We start from the raw sequence: 22,310 nt of genomic DNA on the forward strand, positions 1-22,310 counted from the left end.
CAGATCTTTTCCTTTTTAAAAATTTGGTTGTCTCCTAATTATTGAGCTCTAAGAGTTTTTTTTTTTTTACCTGGGCAGATACTGGGAAATGAACCCAGGTCTGCAGCATGGCAGGTGAAAATTCTGCCACTGAGCCACCATTGCACCTCCCTCTAAGAGTTCTTTATATATTCTGTTTAAATCCAGTTTATCAAATTTTTTCTAGTTACTGTTTTCTGTGCTTTATCTATGAAATCCTTCCTATCTCAAGCTAATGAAGATTTTTTGTTACATTTCTTCTACTAGTTCTGTGGTTTTAGCTTCGCGTTTAGGTCAGTTATCCATTTTGAGTTGTGTTAAGGTTTTGTTTGATAGAAGTGTCAAGGTTCTTTTTGTGAGTGCGGCATTAAATTTTATGTTTTAAGTTTTTTTAATATTGTGGTAAAATATGCATAACAAAATTTATTTTAATCAGTTTTAAGCATGCCATTCAATGGCATTAAGCACATTCACAATATTGTGTGACTATTGCCACACTGTATTTCCAGAACTATTCCATCATCTTTAACAATAACTATACCCATTAAGCAATAACTGCCCATTTTCTCTAGCCCCTGATGACCTCTATTCTACTTCCTGTCTCTAAAACTTGTCTATTGTAGATAACTTATATAAGTGAAATTATACAGTATTTGTCCTTTTTTGTCTAGCTTACTTCACTTTGCATAATATTTTTAAAAATCATTCATATTGTAGCTTGTATCAGAACACCATTCTTTTTTATGGCCAAATAATATTCCATTTTATATGTGTACAACATTTTGTTTATCCATTTATCTGTTCATGAACATTTGGATTATTTCCACCTTTTGGATCTTGTGAATAATGCTGCTGGGGACGTTGGGGTACAGTATCTGTTCAAGACTCTTTTTTCATTTCTTTGGGATGTATACCTGGAGGTAGAATTTCTGGTCATGTGATAACTCCAGTGTTCATTTTTCCACACCAAAAATGTATAAGGCGTCCCATTTTTCCACATCTTCACCAACACCTGTTTTCTCTTTTTTGATCATAGTCATTGTAGTGGGTTTGAAGTGGTATCATTATGATTTGGGTTTGCATTTTCCCAATGGCTAATGACCCTAAGCATCTTTGAGTGTGCTTATTGGCTATCTCTTTATCTTCTTTGGTGAAATGTCTTTTCAAGTCCTTTGCTCAATTTTAAATTAGGCTGTCTGTCTTTTCATTGTTTAGTTATAGGGGTTCTTTATATATTTCCAAATATTTTTTCCCGTCCTGTAAGGTTGCTTTTTCACTTTCTTTATAATGTCCTTTGATGCACAATAGTTCTTACAGGTTTTAATATTTTCTCTTTGATTTTTAGCAGTTTGATAAGAGGCCTTTATTTGATTTTCTTTGTTTATGTTCTGTTTGGGGTTCATTGAGCATCTGGGATATGTGTTTATAATTTTCAGATTTGGAAAGATTTTGGTCATCATTTCTGCAAATATTGTTTCTGTTTCCCCTACCCCTGCCCTTTGTGGGTCTCAAATTATATGTATATTGGCCAATTGGTTTTGTTCCATAGATCAAAGTTCTGTTCTTTTTTTTTCCCCCAGTCTTTTTTTCTCTCTGGGCTTCAGTTTCTATAGTTTATATATTGCATTTAATCACCATGTCTTCTTAGTCTTCTACAATCTAACAGTTCCTTCATCTTTCCTTGTCACTCATGATCTTGACATTTCTGAAGCATTCTGGTCAGTTATTTTGTAGAATGTCCCTCAATCTGAATTTGGTATTTTTTCATGATAAGATTATTAGGCTTCTTTGGCAGGATTATTACAGAAGTGACGCTGTACCTTTCTCTGTACATCATTTAAGGGGGCAAATTACATTGGTATGTCTTGTTACCAGTGATGTTAACTGTGATCATTTATTTAAGGTGATCATTTATTTAAGATCATTTATTTATTTAATGTCTGCCAGCTTTCTTCCTGTAGAGGTAACTGTTTTTCACATTGTAGTTTTTAACTATCTTGGTAGGAGATACTTTGAACCTGTGTAAGCACCCATTTATCAAACTTTCATCCACTGATATTAGCATTCATGCTTGGCACTGTGAATTTTTCATATCTCCCATTTCTCTCCTTATTTTATGTTTTCTTTTACCTCTGTAGATACATTGAAAGTTTTTCTTTTGTCGTTCATGCTTTTGGTGTAAAGCTCAAGAATCTGTTGTTAAAAATAAGGTCCTAAATATATTCCAGTTTCTTCTAAGAACTGTATAGTTTTTGTTATATTTAGGTCATTAATTGATGTTGATTTGGTTTTGATATATTGTGGGAGGCAGTAGTCCACTTTCATTCTTTTGTGTGTGGATATTGTTTTCCTAACACCATTTGTGGAATAGACTTTCCCCATTGAGTGGCATGGTACTCTTGCCAAAAATCAGTTGGCCATAGATGGCAGGATTTATTTTTGAACTCTGAATTCTATTCCATTGGTCTATATACCTGTCCTTATGCCAGTGTCACACATATTCTTGATTTGTAATAATTTTTTAAGTTGGGAAGTGTATCTTCCAACTTTGTTCTTTTTTATTAGCATGGGCTATTTAGGGTCCCTTGATCTTTTGTATGAATTTAATAATTGACTTTTTCAGTTCTATAAAGAAGGCTGCTAGAATTTTTATTGGGATTGCATTGAATCTGTAAATTACTTTGGGTAATATGGACGTCTTAATATTAAGTCTTCCAATCCATGAACATGGAATGTCTTTCCATTTATTTAAGTCTTTCATTTGTTTCAGCAATGTTTTGTAGTTTTCCATGTATAAGTCCTTTACCTCTTTGGATAACTTTATTCCTAGATATTTTATTCTTTTAGTTGCTATTGTAAATGGAATTTTTTCCTTGATTTCCTTTTCACATTGTTTTTGCTGGTGTTGATTTTGTGTTGATTTTGAACTCTCACACTTTGCTGAGTTTGTTTATTAGCTCTAGTAGTTTTCTTACAGATTCTTCAGGATTTTCTGTATATAGGATCATGCCAATGACGAATAGCGAAAGTTGTACTTCTTCCTTTCCAATTTGGATGTCTTTTTTTTTTTTTTCCTTGCCTAATTGCCATGGCTAGAACTTGCAGTAAAATGTTGAATAGCAGTGGTAACAAAGGGCATCTCTGTCTTGTTCCTGATCTTAGGGGAAAAGCTTTCAGTCTTTCACATTTGAGTATGTTGTTAGCTGTGGGTTTTTCATATATGCTCTTATATGTTGAGGAAGTTTCCTTCTATCCCTAATTTTCTGAGTGTTTTTATCAAGAAGGGCTGCTAGATTTTGTCAACTACCTTTTCTATGTCAATTGAAATGATTATGTGGAGTTCATTTTTCATTTTATAAATATGGTGTATTAATACATCAGTTTTCTTATGCTGAACAACCCTTGCTTTCCTGAGATATATTCCACTTGGTTGTGGTGCATAATTCTTGGTCGTGGGGCATAGTTCATAATGTTGTATTCAGTTGCCTAGTATTTTGTTGGGTATTTTTGCATCTATATTCAGAAGTGAAATTGACCTGTGGTTTTCTTTTCTTGTGATATCTTCATCTGACTTTGGAATTTGGGTAAGGCTAGCCTTGTAGAATGAGTTAGGAAGTATTTCCTCCTCTTCATTGTTTTAGAAGAGTTTAAGCAGGGTGGGTTTTAATTCTTTCCTAGGTATTCTTGCACATTATTTTTCCATGTGAACTTTAGAATCAGCTTGACTCAGGAAAAAATCGTATTGTCATTCTTACTGGGATTATTCTAATATTTTAAATTAATTTATGGAAAATGATTTCTGTATATAACTTTGAGACTACCTCTCCAGGAACTGGTTTTCATTCCCATTATTCACGTCCTTAGTGAACCTCAGTAGACTTTTAAAGCTTCCTTTATACAAATCTTGCACATTTTTAGGTGTATTCTGAAGTATTTAATCTTTTTATTCTTATTGTTGCTGTCATAAACAGGATATTTCTTGTTTATTGTCTAATGACTTCTCATTTATATAGAAGAGTGGTTTTTTAAGATACTGATTTTTATGTATCAATTTTGCAGTCACATATTTTATTAAACTCTCTTATGTTTTTCTAGTGGTTATTGTGATTCTTTTGAGTTTTCTGGGGCAGTTATGTCACTTACAAATAACGGTAGTTTTGTCTCCTTTCCAATTTTTATTCCTTTTATCTATTGGTTATTTCCTTTAAAAGAGTATCAGTGATGGAGTTATACAGAGAAGGTAGGGTTTAACAAACAAGTATGATTGCTGAATCGTTAACATTGATTTTTTTTAGTCTCCAGTATCTTAGAATAAAAGAAATATCAATATAATGATATTAGTTAGAATAAAAACCTAAAATTGTGGAATTGTGACCCTTGTCAAACTCTGAAATCTGTTCTACAACTAAATGTTGTGGCATGCTTTTTAATGTATTGCTTTTTTGTATATATGTTATTTTTCACAAAAAAGAAAGTAAAAATCGATTGTGATGATTTAAAAAATAAATAAATAAAATTAAAAAATAAAAAGATAAACAGAAAAAAAAAAGAGTACCAAAAATACTGGTAATATTGCACATCCTTGTCATGTTCCTCACTTTAATGAGAATATTTTTAGTATTTTACATTGGCCGTGACACTGGCTTTTAGACTAAAATGGAGAGAAATGTGTTCAGTGTGTATTTTATCAGGTTAAAGTATCCATCTATTTTTGTTTTATTGGTCATTCTAACTGAAGATTTGTTGATTTTGTTGATCTTTCCCAAGAACCACTTTTTAGTTTCATTGGTTTTTCACTATTGTTTTTTTAAATTTTCCATTTCATTTATTTCTGCTCTAGTGTACATTTCAGTTTACTTTAGATTTAGCTTGCTCTTCTTTTTCTGCTTTCTTAAGGTAGAAGGGTAGATTACTTATTTTTAATATTTCTTAATTCCTAACTAGGCTTTTACAGTTATAAATTTCCCTCCAAACACTGCTTTAGTTTAATTGCCTAAGTTTTACTATATTGTGTTTCTTCATTCATCTTATATATTTGTATTTTATTCAGAGTTTTTCTTAATGGATCTTAAATTTTGTTAAGTGTCTTTAGCTTCAGTAGAGAAGATCATATTATTTTTCTTGTTTTACATCTCACAGTGGCAAATTATATTAATAATTTCAACAATCCTTGCATTCTTGTGATGTGAATTCCACTTGGCTGTGTTGTATTCTTTTGATAGTTTAGGTTTATCTGGTAACTTTTAAAGTTTTTTTTTTTAATCTATAACCATTAGTGATATTTTCTGAAGTTTTTTTTATTATACTTGAGCACTTTTATCTGTTTTGTTCTGGGTTTATAGAATGAGTTGAGAATCTCATTTTCTTCTTCTGTGATCTGAAACATTTGATTAGCATTGGAGATTTCTGGTTTGGTATACCATTCACGGGTGAAAACTTCTGGGCCTAGTGAGCTTTGTGTGTTCATTCTTTCTCTGTCTCTGTCTTTCTCACTGGCAGCAGAGATCATCTTACTGAGCTTTGCAATGTGAAGTTTATGAATATTTCTCATAAGTCTATTCTTCCTACATACCTAAGGTGAAATTGTACTGGAGTGCAAATATGCTGGGGGACAAATATTTCACCTTTTTATTTGTCAGAAAATGTTGAACTAGAGATTTTCATTTTGTAAGAAATAGACTGTTTATTTGTTGAACAATAACAGAAAAATCTATATTGTTAAATATTGTTCTTTTGAATGCTTACCCATAGTCCACTTTTATACAAATGTATTTAGTGTTATGGATGTATATCTTCACTTTTTTGAACTGTAATCTCTTTTTCTTTTATAGAAATTTACAGCAACAATGTCAACACCAGATAAGAAAGCATCACAGAAGATTGGTTTTCGATTACGTAACCTACTCAAGCTTCCCAAAGCACATAAATGGTGCATATATGAGTGGTTCTATTCAAATATAGATAAGTATGTATCATGAATTTTATCATGAATATTACTTGAACCAGAAAATTATTTTTAAAAGTGTTATAAACTGTAACATTTTCTGTACATTTTTAATCTTGTTTTTTCTGAATTCCTTTCTCTGTTTCTCATTCCAATTCAATCTATTTCCATTTCCCATAGTTTTCTGTTTTGTTAGTTTTGCTTTTTTCCGTACTAAGAAGGTATATATTTTTGTGAAAAATTAAAGGAAAGAATCTTTTATTATAATTTACAAATGCAATGCAGTGGAGATATCCTAAAATAAACCATCATTATTTGCAGTGAATGAGAGTTGTTTTTTAAATTTTGAGATTTTTAGTGCTACTGTACTAGTAGAGAAACCATTAAACAATGGTTTAATGGTTATAGTAAAAATGACAAGTTTTTTTAGGAGGATAGTCTTTCTATTTTAAGGATATTGCTAAAGCACCACAGTTATACATAAATGTTTAAGGAGAACATAATAAGATTTGACTGAAATCGAATTGTTCGGCACTAAAATTAAGAAAAATTCTGCAAGATTTCTAATTTACCCTCATATAGCAGTGTTTTCGTTTCCTTGGCTGCCCAAGCAAATACCATGGAATGGGTTGGGTTAAAAATGGTAATTTATGGGTGGGCCACGTTGGCTCAGCAAGCAGACTTCTTGCCTGCTATGCTGGAAACCCAGATTCGATTCCCGGTGCCTGCCCGTGCAAAAAAAAAAAAGGAGGGGGGGAGTTTATTAGCTTACAGTTTTGAGGCTAAGAGATCATCAAGGTGATGTTTTCTTCCCAAAGACTGCCATTCTGGGGCAGACTGCCAGAGACCCTTGGTCCGTGATTCCTCTTTCACATGGCAGTGCACATGGTGGCCTCTTCTAGACTCTCTGTTCTCCTCTGGGCTCTTTGAATTTCAGCTTCGTGCTTTCAGCGGCTTTTTCTCTGTCTGAATTATAAAAGACTTCAATAATAGGATTATGACCCATCTTGATTGAGGTAGACCACACCTTCTCTGAAGTAACCTCACCAAAAAGGTCCTACCTATAATATGTTCGTTCATACCCACAGGAATGGATTAAGTTGAAGTATGTTTTTTTCTGATGTGCTTACAGCTCCAAACCACCACAGGTAGTCACTGGTGCTTGCTTTGCTGGCTATTATCTTTGCTTCCCTTCTCTCCTTACCAAAACAATTACATACTGTTCTGGAGCTAGTGACTCTCATGGAAGTTCATATTTGAGACAAAGGCTTTCATGATACACTGCTAAGACTGGTTCCGGTTGCCAAACTTGTGAATTGGATTGTTTCATTATCGTCCACAGGCTTTTACTTAGGCCTGGAGAGCCTTTCAGATTGTCCTAGTATGATCTGAATTCTTCTGGAATTCTTAAGAACTAATCTAACCCTCTGGAGTCCTCCAGTTTTCTGAAACTTATTTAATCCCAAAGAGGACTCCCTGGTGATGGCATTACCTTTGGGAGAAAATTATTCTGTAACTAGCAATTGTTTATCATTACCAGATACAATGCCAGTTCTAGGATAGCCTCCTAAGAAGAATATACCTTTATAGGAGATTTAACAAAAATCTGTATCTCCTAGAGTATCAGTCACAGAAAATATTCCTTGAGTAGCTTTTTCAAATTGTTTGTTTCACAAATGCCAAGGATTTTAGTTTAGTTTTAGATTTTGAATGTTTGCCTCTTTTGTATATGTGTGGGGTATGAGTGAATGTTTGGCATTTTGTGATTAGTGTGTTGTTGAAAGTTGGAATGCATATTTCATATTTTGCGTCTCATAACAAAGTAACATATTGCATTTTTAAGTTGAGAATATCACTTCTGTTTTACAGACCACTTTTTGAAGGTGATAATGACTTCTGTGTATGTCTAAAGGAATCTTTCCCTAATTTGAAAACAAGAAAGTTAACAAGAGTAGAATGGGGGAAAATCAGACGACTTATGGGAAAACCACGGAGGTAAAATGATGTTTTGTTTGTTTAAAATAAAATCAGTAGTTCCAATAACAACTTGTTAAAGAGTGCCTTGAAAACTATTGCTTTTTTCTTTCTTTGCTTTGTATATATGTTATATTATACAATTTTAAAAGTTTTTAAAGATCAGTATTAAATTGGTAGTATCATGAGTACATTGATTTTTTAATATTCAGATTGACTGATACCAAAACATAACTTTTGGAAATAATTGATTATTTATTAAATATGCCCAGTTAACCAACTTTATTGTGATTACTTTTTTAAACATTTTTTTAAATTTTTGAAATATATATACAAAAAAGCAATAAACTTCCAAGTACATTTTAATAAGTAGTTATAGAACAGATTTTAATGTTTGGTATGGGTTACAGTTCCACGGTCTTTCGTTTTCTCTTCTAGCTGCTCCAAGACACTGGAAACCAACAGAAATATTGTATAATGATTCAGCAGTCATACTCATTTGTTAAGTCCTATCTTTTTTGTTATACTCCTCCTCTTTAAATAATATATATTCCTAAAAGCAATAAATTTCAAAGTCCATCGCAACAATTAATTGTAGAATAGATTTCAGAGTTTGGTATGGGTTACAGGTCCACAATTTTAGGTTTTATTTCTAACTGCTCTAAGGTACTGGAGGCTAAAAAGAAATATCAGTTTTAGCACTCATACAAATATTCAGCACTCATACTCGTTTGTTAAACCTGACTTCTGTGTGTAACTCCACCATCGCCTTTGATCTTTCTCCACCCTTTAGAGGTATTTGGGCTATGCCCATTCTAACTTTTTCATGTTGAAAGGGGCTGTCAATAATATGAGATAGGGGGATGGAACTAGTTTTATGTTCTGGAAAGGCTGGCCACTCTGCATTTCAGGATTTGTCTGGTCCGGGGACCCATTTGGAAGTTGTAGGTTTTAGAAAGTTACCCTAGTGCATGGCACCTTTGTAGAATCTTATATAATGCCCTAGGTATTCTTTAGGATCAGTGAGAATGTTTTTGGTTGGGGGTTCTTAAATTATGCTAGGTAGCAGTGTCTAACTGAAGCTTGGGTAAGAGTGCCCTCCAGTGGGGCCTCTTGGTTCTATTTGAACTCTCTGCCACTGATACCTTATTTGTTAGGCTTCTTATTTTTTACACTTATTTTCCCCTTTTGGTCAGGATGGCATTGTTGATCCCACGATGCCAAGGCCAGGCTCATCCCTGGGAGTCATCTGCCATGCTACCAGGGAGATTTTCACCCCTAGATGTATGTTCCATGTAGTGGGGATGGCACTGGTTTCACTTGCAGAATTGGCTTAGAGAAAGGGCATATCTGAGTAATAAAAGAGATCCATGGAGGTGACTCTTAGGTATATCTATGGGTCATACAATATTTGCTCTTTTGTTTCTGGCTTATTTTGCCTCATAAATGCCCCACAAGTTCATTTGCATTGTTGCATGCAGCAACATGTGGTTCCTTTTTATATTTATGTGTCTTATAATTAGTTGTACAGTTTCATTTTGTTCATATTACAGTGTTGAATTGAATTTTATTGTTTCAAAATAATTAAAGATTGTATATATATCCAAATATATTAAAAGAAAAAAGATTTAAGAATGTCCTAAAAACAGGAAAAATGTTTATTTGGTACAAAATTTATGTTTTGACTAGTGCATTTCCTAATATAACTTATATAAACAGTTTAATTGAACACCATAAGTATATGGAACCTTGAGTAGGGCATGAGATTTTGTTGGTTTGTCCAGAGTGATGCCCCGATAAACCCCAGAGTGATCTGAACAGTGAATAAAAAAGTATTTTCAAAGTCCCTTTTGGAGAATGGCGAGAAAGGGGGAAAATTCAACTTTCCCAGGTTGAATTCTTTATATTCTCACAAGCAATGCAGATAACCAAAGCAATAGGCTGAACCCCCAATCTTGGGGGTTGTTCATGTGAAACTGAACCCCACAAAGGACAGGTCAAACCTACTTAAAATTAGGCCGAAGAGTCACCCCCAAGAGAACCTCTTTTGTTGCTCAGATGTGGCCTCTCTCTCCAGCCAACACAACAAGCAAACTCACCACCCTCCCCTGTCTATGTGGGACATGACTCCCAGGAGTGTAGACCTTCCTGGCAACATGGGACAGAAATCCTAGAATGAACTGAGACTCAGCATCAAGGGATTGAGAAAACCCTTAGAATGAGCTGAGACTATGCATCAAGGGATTGAGAAAACCTTCTCGACCAAAAGGCACAAGAGTGAAATGAGACAAAATAGTGTCAATGGCTGAGAGATTCCAGAGTCGAGAGGTTGTTCTTACACATTAAGTACATATCACCTTGTTAGTCAAGATATAATGGAGAGGCTGGAAGGAACTGCCTGAAAATGTGGAGCTTTGTTCCAATGGCCGTATTATTACTTGAAGATGATTGTCAAATGATATAGCTTTCACAATGTGACTGTGTGATTGTGAAAACCTTGTGTCTGATGCTCCTTTTATCTACCTTATCAACAGACGAGTAAAACATATGGAATAAAAATAAATAATAGGGGGAACAAATGTTAAAATAAACTTAGATTGAAATGCTAGTGGTCAATGAAAGGGAGGGGTAAGGGATATGGTATGTATGAATCTTTTTCAGTTGTCTTTTTATTTCTTTTTCTGAATTGATGCAAATATTCTAAGACATGATCATTATGATGAATATGCAACTATGTGATGAAATTGTGCATTACTGATTATATATGTAGAACAGAATGATCATATATTAAGAATGTTTGTGTTTCTTTGTCATTTTTTTATTTTAAAAATTAATGAAAAAAAATTTTTAATAAATAAATAAATAAAAAGAATGTCCTAAAAAGTATTTAAGGAATATAAGGTTACATGTAGCTTATTATCTTTTGTGAAACTCTTTATTGCTCTCTTAGTCCTTAAGAGACTTCCCATAAGTACTGTTTTACTTTATATAAAAACAGAAAGTTAATGTGGCTAATATGTAACTTTCTGGGAATTGCTCTTCATTTGAAATAATGTTTCCATTTCCATCATTATCCTGCTTTCTAACATTGGGAAATCCTGTATTATTTTGAGTGAAATTTTTTTTAATGTTTTTTTTTGACATTTTTTAATTTATTAATTTAAAAAAAAATTTAGCAACAAACGAACAAAAACATTCTGAACATGTGATCATTCTGTTCTACATATATAATCAGTAATTCACAATATCATCACATAGTTGCGTATTCATCATGATCATTTCTTAGAACATTTGCATCAATTCAGAAAAAGAAATGAAAAGAAAACAGAAAAAAATTCATACATACCATACCCCCACCCCTCCCCCTCCCCCTCCCCCTCACCGATCACCAGCATTTCACTCTAAATTTATTTTAACATTTGTTCCCCCTATTATTCATTTTATTCCATATGTTTTACTCGTCTGTTGATAAGGTAGATAAAAGGAGCAAAGGACACAAGGTTTTCACAATCACACAGTCACACTGTGAAAGTTATATCATTATACAATCATCTTCAAGAAACATGGCTATTGGAGCACAGCTCTACATTTTCAGGCAGTTCCCTCCAGCCTCTCTGCTGTGCTTTATCTGAAAAGGTGATATCTGTTTAATGCGTAAGAATAACCTCCCGGATAACCTCTGACTCTGTTTGGAATCTCTCAGCCATTGACACTTTGTCTCATTTCACTCTTCCCCCTTTTGGTCGAGAAGGTTTTCTCAATCCCTTGATGCTGAATCTCAGCTCATTCTAGGGTTTTTCTCAATCACTTGATCCTGAGTCTCAGAGCATTCTAGGTTTTTCTCAATCCCTTGATGCTGAGTCCCAGCTCATTCCAGGATTTCTGTCCCACGTTTACCAGGAAGGTCCACACCCCTGGGAGTCATGTCCCACGTAGACAGGGGAAGGGTGGTGAGTTTGCTTGTTGTGTTGGCTGGAGAGAGAGGCCACATCTGAACAACACAAGAAGCTCTCTTGGGGGTGACTCTTAGGCCTAAATTTTAAGTAGGCTTGACCTATCCTTTGTAGGGTTAAGTTTCATATGAACAAACCCCAAGACTGGGGGCTCAGCCTATAGCTTTGGAAGTCCACACTGCTTGTGAGAATATCAAGAATTCAACTTGGGGAAGTTGAATTTTCCCTCTTTCTCACCTTTCCCCGAAGGGGACTTTGCAAATACTTTTCCACTCACTGATCAAATCACTCTGGGATTCATTGGGGCATCACTCTGGACAAACCGACAGAATCTCATGTCCTACCCAAGGTTCCATGTACTTATGGTGTTCAACCAAGCTATCTACATAAGTTATATTAGGAAACGCACTAGTCAAAATATAAATTTTGTACCAAATAAACATATTTTGATTTAGTCTCACACATAAGTTGAAATTTTTAAATATTAATTACCATCTGTTTTCAGTACCCTGCTGTAATGACATTACTTTGTTCTTCCTCATACAAAAGTATTTTAAAAATTTGTACATTTAGTCACTATCATTATACACTCTAGGCATTCCTAGATTATACCATCTCAATCTTTATTGTCTTTCTTTCTGATTTCATTTGACCCCAGCCCTCCTCCCTCTATCATTATTTTGAGTGAAATTTGATAGAATTAGATCATTAGTTCTCACATTATGTATTTCTGCCTAGTAAAAGCATGTACAAGACCATTCCATTTCTATATGTATTTATGTACCTAGAAAGTGCTATGTGATTAAAAAAAATGTTTTATCATAGAATGATTTTGTAAATTCAATCAAGTTGTTAAATTTGAAGGAAAGAAAAAGCTATAATATCAGAAAGAACGTAACAGGAAATGTGCAAGATATATAAAAAGAAGTAGGAATAAATATCAGTAGACCCTCTCTTTAGGTAAATTAATTTTAAAATTCATATTTATAAGGAGAGAAATCAGAAGGAAAATCTAGGAATATTTTGAAAAAGAAAAGTAATGAAAGGAGACTGCCTTTATCAAATATTAAAATAGATTTTAAAAGCATCCTGGTCTAAGATAGCTGTAAGATGCCTCAGGATGCTGTTAACCTGCCGAAATTTGAACAACTAGCAAAAATGGCAGACACGTCTTCCTCAAAACTCTGGAAAACACTTAAAGGGTTTTAGTAACTGGGTAAATGCTGAATAGAGGAAATAGAGGTGAATGAAAACAAAAAAATTTTATGAATGGTTACCCTAAACAGCCAAAAACATGTTGAAAAAGAAGATCGAAGTTAAAGAAGTCATACTTCTGGAATTTAAAACTTACTACATAGTTACAATACTCAAAACATCATGGTTCTGGCACAAGGATAGGCATATAGACCAATAGAATCAAATCAAGGCTTGAAAAATAAACCCTTACCTCTGTGGTCAGTTGATTTTTGATAAGGGTCACATTTCCACTCAATGGGGAAGGAATAGTTTCTTTAACAAATAGTTCTGGGAAAGCTGGATCTCCATATGTGAAAGGCTGAAGGTGGGCCCCTATCTCGCCCCATATACAAAAATTAATTCAAAAATGGATCAAAGACCTAAATATAAAAACTGAAATGAAACTTCTGGAAGAAAACATAGGGAAGCATTTTTAAGACCTTTTATTAGACAGTGTTTTCCTAGACTTTATACCCAAAGCCTAAGCAACTAAAGAAAAAATAAATATATGGGACTTCATCAAAATTAAAAACTTTTGGGCAGGCAACAGTGGCTCAGTGGCAGAGTTCTCACCTGCCATGCCAGAAACCCGAGTTTGATTCCTGGTACCTGCCTAAGTAAAAAAAAAAAAAAAATTAAAAACTTGTTCATCAAAGAACTTCATCATGAAAATAAAATGACAGCCTACAGAATGGGAGAAAATATTTGGAAAGCACATAATCCAAAACCATCAGTTAACACTGGTGTAAATTATGGACTGTAGTTAATAGTATAAAAATAGTATTGTTTCATCATCTCACAAATGCCAAGTGTTAATAATAGAGAAAAGTGTGTTTGAAGGGTGGGAACTCTATATTTTCCACATGATTTTTCTGTAAGCTTACAACTTCTCTAACTAAAAAAAAATACATTATAAATTAACAGTAACACAACAGTGTGGTTGTGGTTAGAAAGAACAGTGGGAAAGAAGAGAAAGGCACATGTAATCACAAATGACAGTGGAATTTTAGTTATGATACAGGTTGGGTTGGTTGGTTCTGAAATAAAGGAGGATGAATTATTTTGTGGGGATTGAGACTACCGGGTAGCAGTTTAGAGAAAAAAATAAGTTCATTTTTACCTTACACCTGCATATTTGAAATGGGTCAAAGATTTAAAGTTTTTTGAAAATGAAACAACAAAACTACCAGAGGTAACCATAGGAGAAGTTTTGTTTAATCTTGAATTGGGGAAGGTCTTTCTAAAAGTCTTCAAAGCTTAGAGCTGTTAAGAAAATATTAAAAATTTATAAATTTGACTTCATAGAAATAAAAAGATTTGCCATGACACACAAAAATTAACACAAAGGACAATGACAGTTATATCTATAGCTCTTATTACAAAGGGCTAATTCCTTAATAGCGTTAAAGGACTTATATATCAAGAAGAAAAATCTGATAACTCATAATCAAAATGATTAAAAATAGTCCATTCATAGGAAAGGGAAGAGAAATGGCTCTTTTAGACTCAATCTTATTCATTGTGAGAAATGCAAAATAAAAGTATTTTGAGATACTATTTTAACAGTCAGATTATTCTTAAGCTTTCATGTTGGATCGATAGTTTTGTGGAGAAATAGTCACTCTTATACTTGCTGGTGAGAGATTAAAGTTATATAACCTCGGCAAAGGGCAGTTTGGTAATATCTATCAGAAATACAAATTTGCATACCTTTTAACCTGCACTTCTGACAATTTATACCATGGAAATACTTTTACACAGAAAAGAGGACACATACAAGGTTACTTATTACACCATTGTTTGTAGTAGCAAAAGATTGGCAACAACCAAAATGTCCATAAATAAGGGAATGATTAAAATATGGTTCCTCTATATAATAGAAAACTGCACAACTATTTAGCACAAAACAAAACAAAAACAAAGGAAACTCTTTATGTTCTAATATGAAAGTGATTGCTAATAAACATTAAGAAAAGAAAGCAAAATACATAACTGTGTGTATTGTAGGTATTGAGAATAATTGGAGGAGAAAACCACATTTTTTGCTTGTGTATTTCCTAAAATATTTCTGAAGGATGTATATGAAACCTTTAGTAACATTCCCCCTGGGAGGCAAGCTAGGTGACTGAGAGAAACAAGTATTAGAGAGAGTTTTCACTTTCTTTTGAACCTTTTAAATTTAAAACCATGTGAATATGCTATTAAATAAAATATTATTTAAATAAAATTTGATTGATGAAAATGGGTATTTTATATCCAGAATGTATGGAAGAACACTCAAAACCCAATAATACAACCCAAACAACCAAATTAACAAATAGGAAATGATTTGAATAGACATTTCACCAGAGATAACAAGGATGTCAGATAAGCACATTAAAAGATACTCAACGTTAAAATTGAGTTTTGGCATTAAGAGACCTGGGATCCAGGCACAATTTTGTCAAGGGATAATGAACAAATCCACCTGCTTTGTAGGAAGGAATAATCTAGACATGCTTTTATATATTTGAGTTTTGAAAGGTCCTGTTTTTAAAAAGGTAAATTGTAATTTAATTTGAAGAGAAGGTTATTTCTGAGTGCCAGTTTTAAATATAGTCTTCTGAAGAATGTGAACAAAGGTATCCAGGGTATGGATGATCATATTTTATATTTTATGCAGGGTAGTTAACAGTTTATATGATTTTCATAATTTATTCTAGATGTTCTTCTGCATTTTTTGAGGAAGAGAGATCAGCATTAAAACAGAAACGGCAGAAAATAAGGCTCTTACAGCAAAGGAAAGTCGCAGATGTTTCACAATTCAAAGATCTCCCAGATGAAATTCCTTTACCCCTTGTTATTGGAACCAAAGTTACAGGTAAGCTTCTTAATATTTTGACTTTTAGTCTTTCACCAAGATAATCTCTAATAAAGAAATGGCTTTTAAATTTAGAAAGCTTAAACCTTATAGTACTGAAGCTATTTACTAGAGGGGTTGCTGTTTTCGCTTGTTTGAAGTTTGTTTTTTATGTAATTGGGAAGAAACATACTGGTTCAAAATAACATTTACTTCGGTGTAAACTACACTGTCACAGAGGTGAAATTTTAAATGCACTGGGATAGGTAGAGATATTTATTAATGTTAAAATGATTCTAGTTTTTGCTTCCACATCATTTATTTTTCTTTACTAAGCAGTCTTGTGTAGTTAGTTCACAAATATGTTGTTCTTGTAGTCCTTGAATCTAAAAATAGTCTATTTCTAATGAATGAATAAAACTAAATTATTTAGTAGGTAGTTTGCTCAAAATTTTGAAAGAGCGCAAATCCTGGCAATTTATAGAAATGATTCTATGTATTTATTTCAGTTAATAACACTTAATGTTGGTGATTAAATCCTGTAACCACAGAAGGCATATTCAAATCTTAATCTGCATTCCTATGGGTGTGAACCCATTTATAAAATAGGACTTTTGAAGGTGTTATTAGTTAAGTTGTTGCCAAACTGAATGGGGACAGACCTCAATCCAATATGACTGAAATCCAAATAAAAGAAAATTGGACATGGAAGTAGAAGCTAGAAATCATCAGAAACAAGAGGAGCAGACAGAAGGATAGAGAGATAACCATGTAATGAAAGATTGCTGGAATGCTATGGGAAGAAAGCAAGCCCTGCCAATACCTTAATGTTGGACATCTAGCTTCCCAAACTATGAGACAGTAAATTCCTGTTGTTTAAACCAATCAGTTTGTCATGTTTGTCATAGCAAACCTGGCAAATTCAGCTACATACCAACTTGCCCTTTACTGAAAAGTTTGTCAACTCTTGATTTAAAGTAATAAGCTGCTTTAGAGTTACTTATAAGTAATGTTAGTGTACTGGTTTGAAAGGATGTATGTCCCCTAGAAAAGCCATGTTTTAATCTAAATCTCATTTTGTAAAGGCAGAATAATCCCTATTCAATACTATATAATTAGATCATCTCCTTGGAGATGTAACCCAATCAAAAATGGTTGTTAAGCTGGATTAGGGGGATGTGTCTCCAGCCATTTGGGTGGGTCTTGATTGCTTTACTGTAGTTCAAAAAAGAGGAAACATTTTGGAGAAAGAAAGAGATCCAGAAAGAGCAGAGAACGCTGCAGCACCACGAAGAAGAGAGTCCACAGCTAGCGACCTTCGGAGATGAAGAAGGAGAACGCCTCCCGGGGAGCTTTATGCAACAGGAGACCAGGAGAGAAAGCTAGCAGATGATGCCATGCTCTCCATATGCCTTTCCAGCTGAGAGAGAAACTCTGACTGTGTTCACCATGTGCCTTCTCACTTGAGAAACCCTGAACATCATCAGCCTTCTTGAACCATGGTATCTTTTCCTGGATGCCTTTGATTGGACGTTTCTCTTGACTTGTTCTGATTGGGATATTTTCTCAGCCTTAGAACTGTAAACTAGCAACTTATTAAATTCCACTTTTTAAAAGCCATTCCATTTCTGGTATATTGCATTCCAGCAGCTAGCAAACTAGAACAGTTAGATGTAGAAAAAGACATAAATTTTTTCATGAGTTGTAATTTATATGTAGAAAGTAGAAATCACTAATAGTTATTTTAAACAAAAGGAGATTTAATACAGGAAATTAGTGCCTTAAATTTTATTGAAGAGGTTGAAGGAGCATGCTTTGAACTGGACCTACAGAAATGACTCTAAGAATTTTACTATACAACTAGTGTGCTAGAGGAGTTATCTCTGCCAATGTCTGGAAGTGGGAGAATAGGAAAATTGTAGCTGTAACTGTTATTTTCAAGAAGATGTCTATAGATTTGGAGTCCAAGAATCAGGAAGCCACTACTCCTACAGCTGTCTCTTGATACTCCTGAAGTTAGTGACCAAATGCTGAAAAATTAATTCAGAAAAACCTGACATTTCCATGACTGGTTTGCAAGCAGTAACAGTCAATGCAGGAAGAATATGCTTCTGTCCACCATTCTCACCAAAGTGCATCTGATTGTTTTAGAACCCTAGCTGCAGGAATATCTGGAAATGTAGTTTTTAGTTTTTCAACCCATGCAGTGCAGAAAAGCACAGAAGGGAATTGGAATGCCTGTGAGTTCCAATCCATTATCTATACCATAGTTGTTTTGGAGTACAAAGAAATTAAAAGCTACAAGATCATTAAAATTAAATTAAATAACGCGTTATTTCTGCTTCCAACTGTGATAGAGTAACTGGTCCCAAACTTTCCCTTCCCTCTAAAACAACTATAAAACTCGTCAAAATTTATGTTGTAACTGTTTTTTTAGGTGTTGAACAACTGTGTATAAGTATAATCCTTGTAAAAAAGGGAAACACTTGAGGTGAACCTGGTGGTCACTGCAGCTTTTTGCCTGGGTGCACTTTTGTGCTACAGAGCAGGGAGATGGAGGCTAAATATTAAAAGGCTAGTGATATCACTGAGCTGAAGAAGCAGAGGTTGGAGTTCTAAGCAGCTTGAATTGGCAGAGTAAGTTACCTCAGAATAAGAGGCTGCCTGAAGGATAGAATGTCAGAAGTGTGGGGGAGTGGGGATTCATTATGTACCTTTGGCCAAAAACTAGGTTGCTCATGCACAGGGCAAGACTTAGGAATAGGAACCATGCCCTGAAGTTAGGGGTATACTCTAGGATTAAGTTTATAACTGAAATGGACTAACCCTAACAAAAAATAAAAGCAAACATGATGGATCAAAAAGATCCACCACTAATGTTTTTCAAGCCAGCAAAACATTGAGTAGCTTCTCTGACTTGTAATAAAAAATTACTGAATCTGTGAAGAAACAAGAGAATAGCTTCCATAGTCAAGAGAAAAAGTAGTCAATAGAAATAGACCATGATTAATCAGGTATTAGGATTAACAGACAACTTCAAAATAGCTAGTATATTGCATTGTTTAATGCAATGACCACTGCCACCTGGAATTCATACCCTAGTGTAATCCCTTCCCCTTGATTGGGGGCTGGCCCTTGGTGAATAGAAGAGAATACCCCGAAGGAATGGTGTTTATGAAAGACTGTGGATACCCACTTGCTAGCAAATTCTATTTTTTTCTCAAACTGTAAGCTTGGAAGAAGCAAATCTCCATGTGGAAGAGTCTAGGTGGCCGACAAAAATGAGAATAACCCCTAGCAGACAACCATAGACCAAGGTCTTCAATCCATCAGTTAATTTAAGAGAAAGTAAATGCTGCTTAATTCTAGTTGAATGAGTTTGGAAGTGGATCCTCTCCAAACCAAGCCTTCAGATGAGACCATAGTTCTTTGTCAAAGTTTAGCTCTCTGCTAACACCCTGCAGTTCATGTCCAAATGTTAATACAGTGTTATGGCTAGCTTGAAAATATTATGTACCCCAGAAAAGCCAAGTTTTAATCCTGAACAAAACTTGTGCATGCAGCCATTTCTTTTCATCCTGATTCGACACTGCAGTTTGGAAGCTTAATTAGATTATCTCGTGTAGATGTGGCACACCCAACTGTGGTTGTGACCTTTTTGATTAGATAGAGACATGACTCCATCCATCCCAGGTGGATCTTGATTAGTTTACTAGCATTTTTTAAAAGGGAAATAATTTGGAGAAGCCTCAGAAATGACAGAGCTGCCAGAAACTTCAGAATATAGCTGACACAGATGCCAAAACTTGGAGAACAGAGACATGGGTATTTGGAGATGTTTGCAGCCCAGCAGACATTCCCATGAGCTGTTAAGCAAGTCAGAAACTGGAGAGAGCTATGGGAGCCAAGAGATGGAAACCAGACCAAGCAAAGTGAGGAACAGAGTCGTAAAGCAGCCAAGCCTAAGAGCAAGGGACCAGAAGATACCAGCGGACAGATGTGTTCCTGACCCATTGGCCTTCCTTGAATTGTGATATCTTTCCTTGGATGCCTTATTGTGGACATATTTATGGGCTTAGAACTGTAAACTTTCACTTAATAAATTTCCTTTATAAAAGCTAAGAAAAAAACATTTAAGAGCATAAAGGTAAAAATGGTCATAATAAACAGATGGGGAATCTCAGTAGATATATGAAAACTATTTAGAAAATATAAGTTTGAAATTGAAAAGTACAGTTCTATAAAGAAAAATTCACTGGGTGAACTCAAAAGCAGACTGAAAACAACAGAAGAAGGCATCAGTAAAAGTTGAGTACAGAGCAATAGAAATGATCCAACATGAAATATGAAAAGAAAGAAAAAAATGGGAAAAGTTTCAGAAACTTGTAGGACAATAACAGATATTAAGGCATGTGTTTAATTGCAGTTCCAAAAAAGGATGGGAGAGACACAATGGCACTGAAGAACTTTTAGAAAAAGGCTGAAATTTTCCCAGATTTGGTTTAAAAAAAAATCTAAGAGTTTTGAATCCTAAACTGGATAATTCATCCATGTATATGCAAACCTACAATTAGGCACAACATAGAAAAACTACAGAGAAAATGCTGAAAGCAGCTAGAAAAAAAAGTAGCATATTTCTTCAGAGGAACAATGACATGAATAGCAACTGACTTCTTATCAGGAAAAAAAAATGCTACAAGTAATGCCAAAGGAGGTTCTTCAGACTGAAGGGAAATGATATCAGATGGAAGCTCAAATCTGTAGAATGGAAGAGTGCACCAGAAATGATAAGAAAAGCATGGGTTAAAGGTTATAGAATTTTTTTTCTTGTGATTTCTTTAAAAGGCAAGACCTTCTAAAGAAAAATTACAATTACCAAGGAATTATTCCATATGTATAGTAATATATATGGTACAGTAGCATAAAGGACAGGTTAAATGGAACTATTGTGTTGTAAGGTTCTTAGGTTTTACATGAGAGAATACAACATTAACTCTTAAGTGGAGTGTAATAAATTAAGGGTAGATATTATAATCTCTAGGGTGTTGGTTCAAAACTTTACCGTGTATCAAAATCACCTGGAGCACTTGTTATAACACAAAATACTGGGTCCTACCCCAGAGTTTCTGGTTCAGTAAGTCAAAAGTGAGACCTAAGAATTTGCATTTCTAACAAGTTCCCAGTTGATGTTGATGCGGCTGGTTTGGGACCATGCTTTGAGAACTATTAGAGTAAGCAGTTTTTGAAAAATACAAATAAATATAGCTAAAAAAAAAAAAAGCTAATAGAGAAACTAAAATGACATACTAATAAAATATTTAAATGAAAAGATGGCAGGAAGGGAGATGGGATAAACAGGTGATGGGAAAAGCAAATGGGATAAATTGAAATTAAATGGCAAAAATCTAACTATATTAGAATTATATTAAATGTCAGTAAACTAAGCACTTTAGTTGAAAGATAGTGTTAGACTGGATTAAAAAACATAGTAAAGCCCAAGTGTATGCCGTCTTCAAGAGTTGTATGTAAAATATAAAATCAGGCCAGTTGAAAACAAAAGGGCAGAAAAGGATATATACCATGTAAGTAGTATCCGTAAGAAAGCTAGAGTGGTTATATTAATACCAAGCAAAATGAACTTCAAGAAAAGAAACACTAGAGTGATTTGAACAGGGAATAAAAAAATATTGCAAAGTCCCCTTGGGGGAATGGTGAGAAAGGGGGAAAATTCAGCTTCCCCAAGCGAAGAATTCTTGATGCTCTCACAAGCAGTGGAAACAACCAAAGCAATAGGCTGAGCCCCCAATCTTGGGGTTTGTTCATATGAAACTTAACCCCACAAAGGATAGGCTAAGCCTACTTAAAATTAGGCCTAAAAGTCACCCCCAGAGAACCTCTTTTGTTGCTCAGATGTGGCCTCTGTCTCTCAGCCAACATGACAAGCAAACTCACTGCCCTCCCTCTCTCTACCTGGGACATGACTCCCAGGGGTGTGGACCTTCCTGGCAATGTGGGACAAATCATAGAATGAGCTGAGACTCAGCATCAAGGGATTCAGAAAACCTTCTCAACCAATAGGGGGAAGAGTGAAATGAGACAAAATAAAGTGTCAATGGCTGAGAGTTTCCAAACAGAGTCAAGAGGTCTTCCTGGAGGTTATCCTTAAGCGTTAAATAGATATCACCTTTTCAGATAAAGCACAGCAGAGAGGCTGGAGGGAACTGCCTGAAAATGTAGAGCTGTGTTCCAGTAGCCATATTTCTTGAAGATGATTGTATAATGATATAGCTTTCACTATGTGAATGTGTGATTGTGTAAATCTTGTGTCTGATGCTCCTTTTATCTA

General features: G+C 34.4%; 1 protein-coding gene across 3 annotated transcripts in view; it reads left to right on the forward strand.

Moving 5' to 3' along the window:
- LIN9 (lin-9 DREAM MuvB core complex component) overlaps positions 1–22,310 on the forward strand; it is a 161,244-nt gene that overhangs the window by 25,786 nt on the left and 113,148 nt on the right. For all 3 annotated transcript variants that reach the window (XM_077168572.1, XM_077168571.1, XM_077168573.1), the window contains 3 exons: positions 5,850–5,983; positions 7,832–7,957; positions 15,828–15,985. In XM_077168572.1, the coding sequence (XP_077024687.1) occupies positions 5,850–5,983; positions 7,832–7,957; positions 15,828–15,985 (418 nt within the window). The remainder of the gene's footprint in view (positions 1–5,849; positions 5,984–7,831; positions 7,958–15,827; positions 15,986–22,310) is intronic.

The sequence above is a fragment of the Tamandua tetradactyla genome, chromosome 7 (genome assembly GCF_023851605.1).
Source record: "Tamandua tetradactyla isolate mTamTet1 chromosome 7, mTamTet1.pri, whole genome shotgun sequence".
Lineage (NCBI taxonomy): Eukaryota > Metazoa > Chordata > Mammalia > Pilosa > Myrmecophagidae > Tamandua > Tamandua tetradactyla.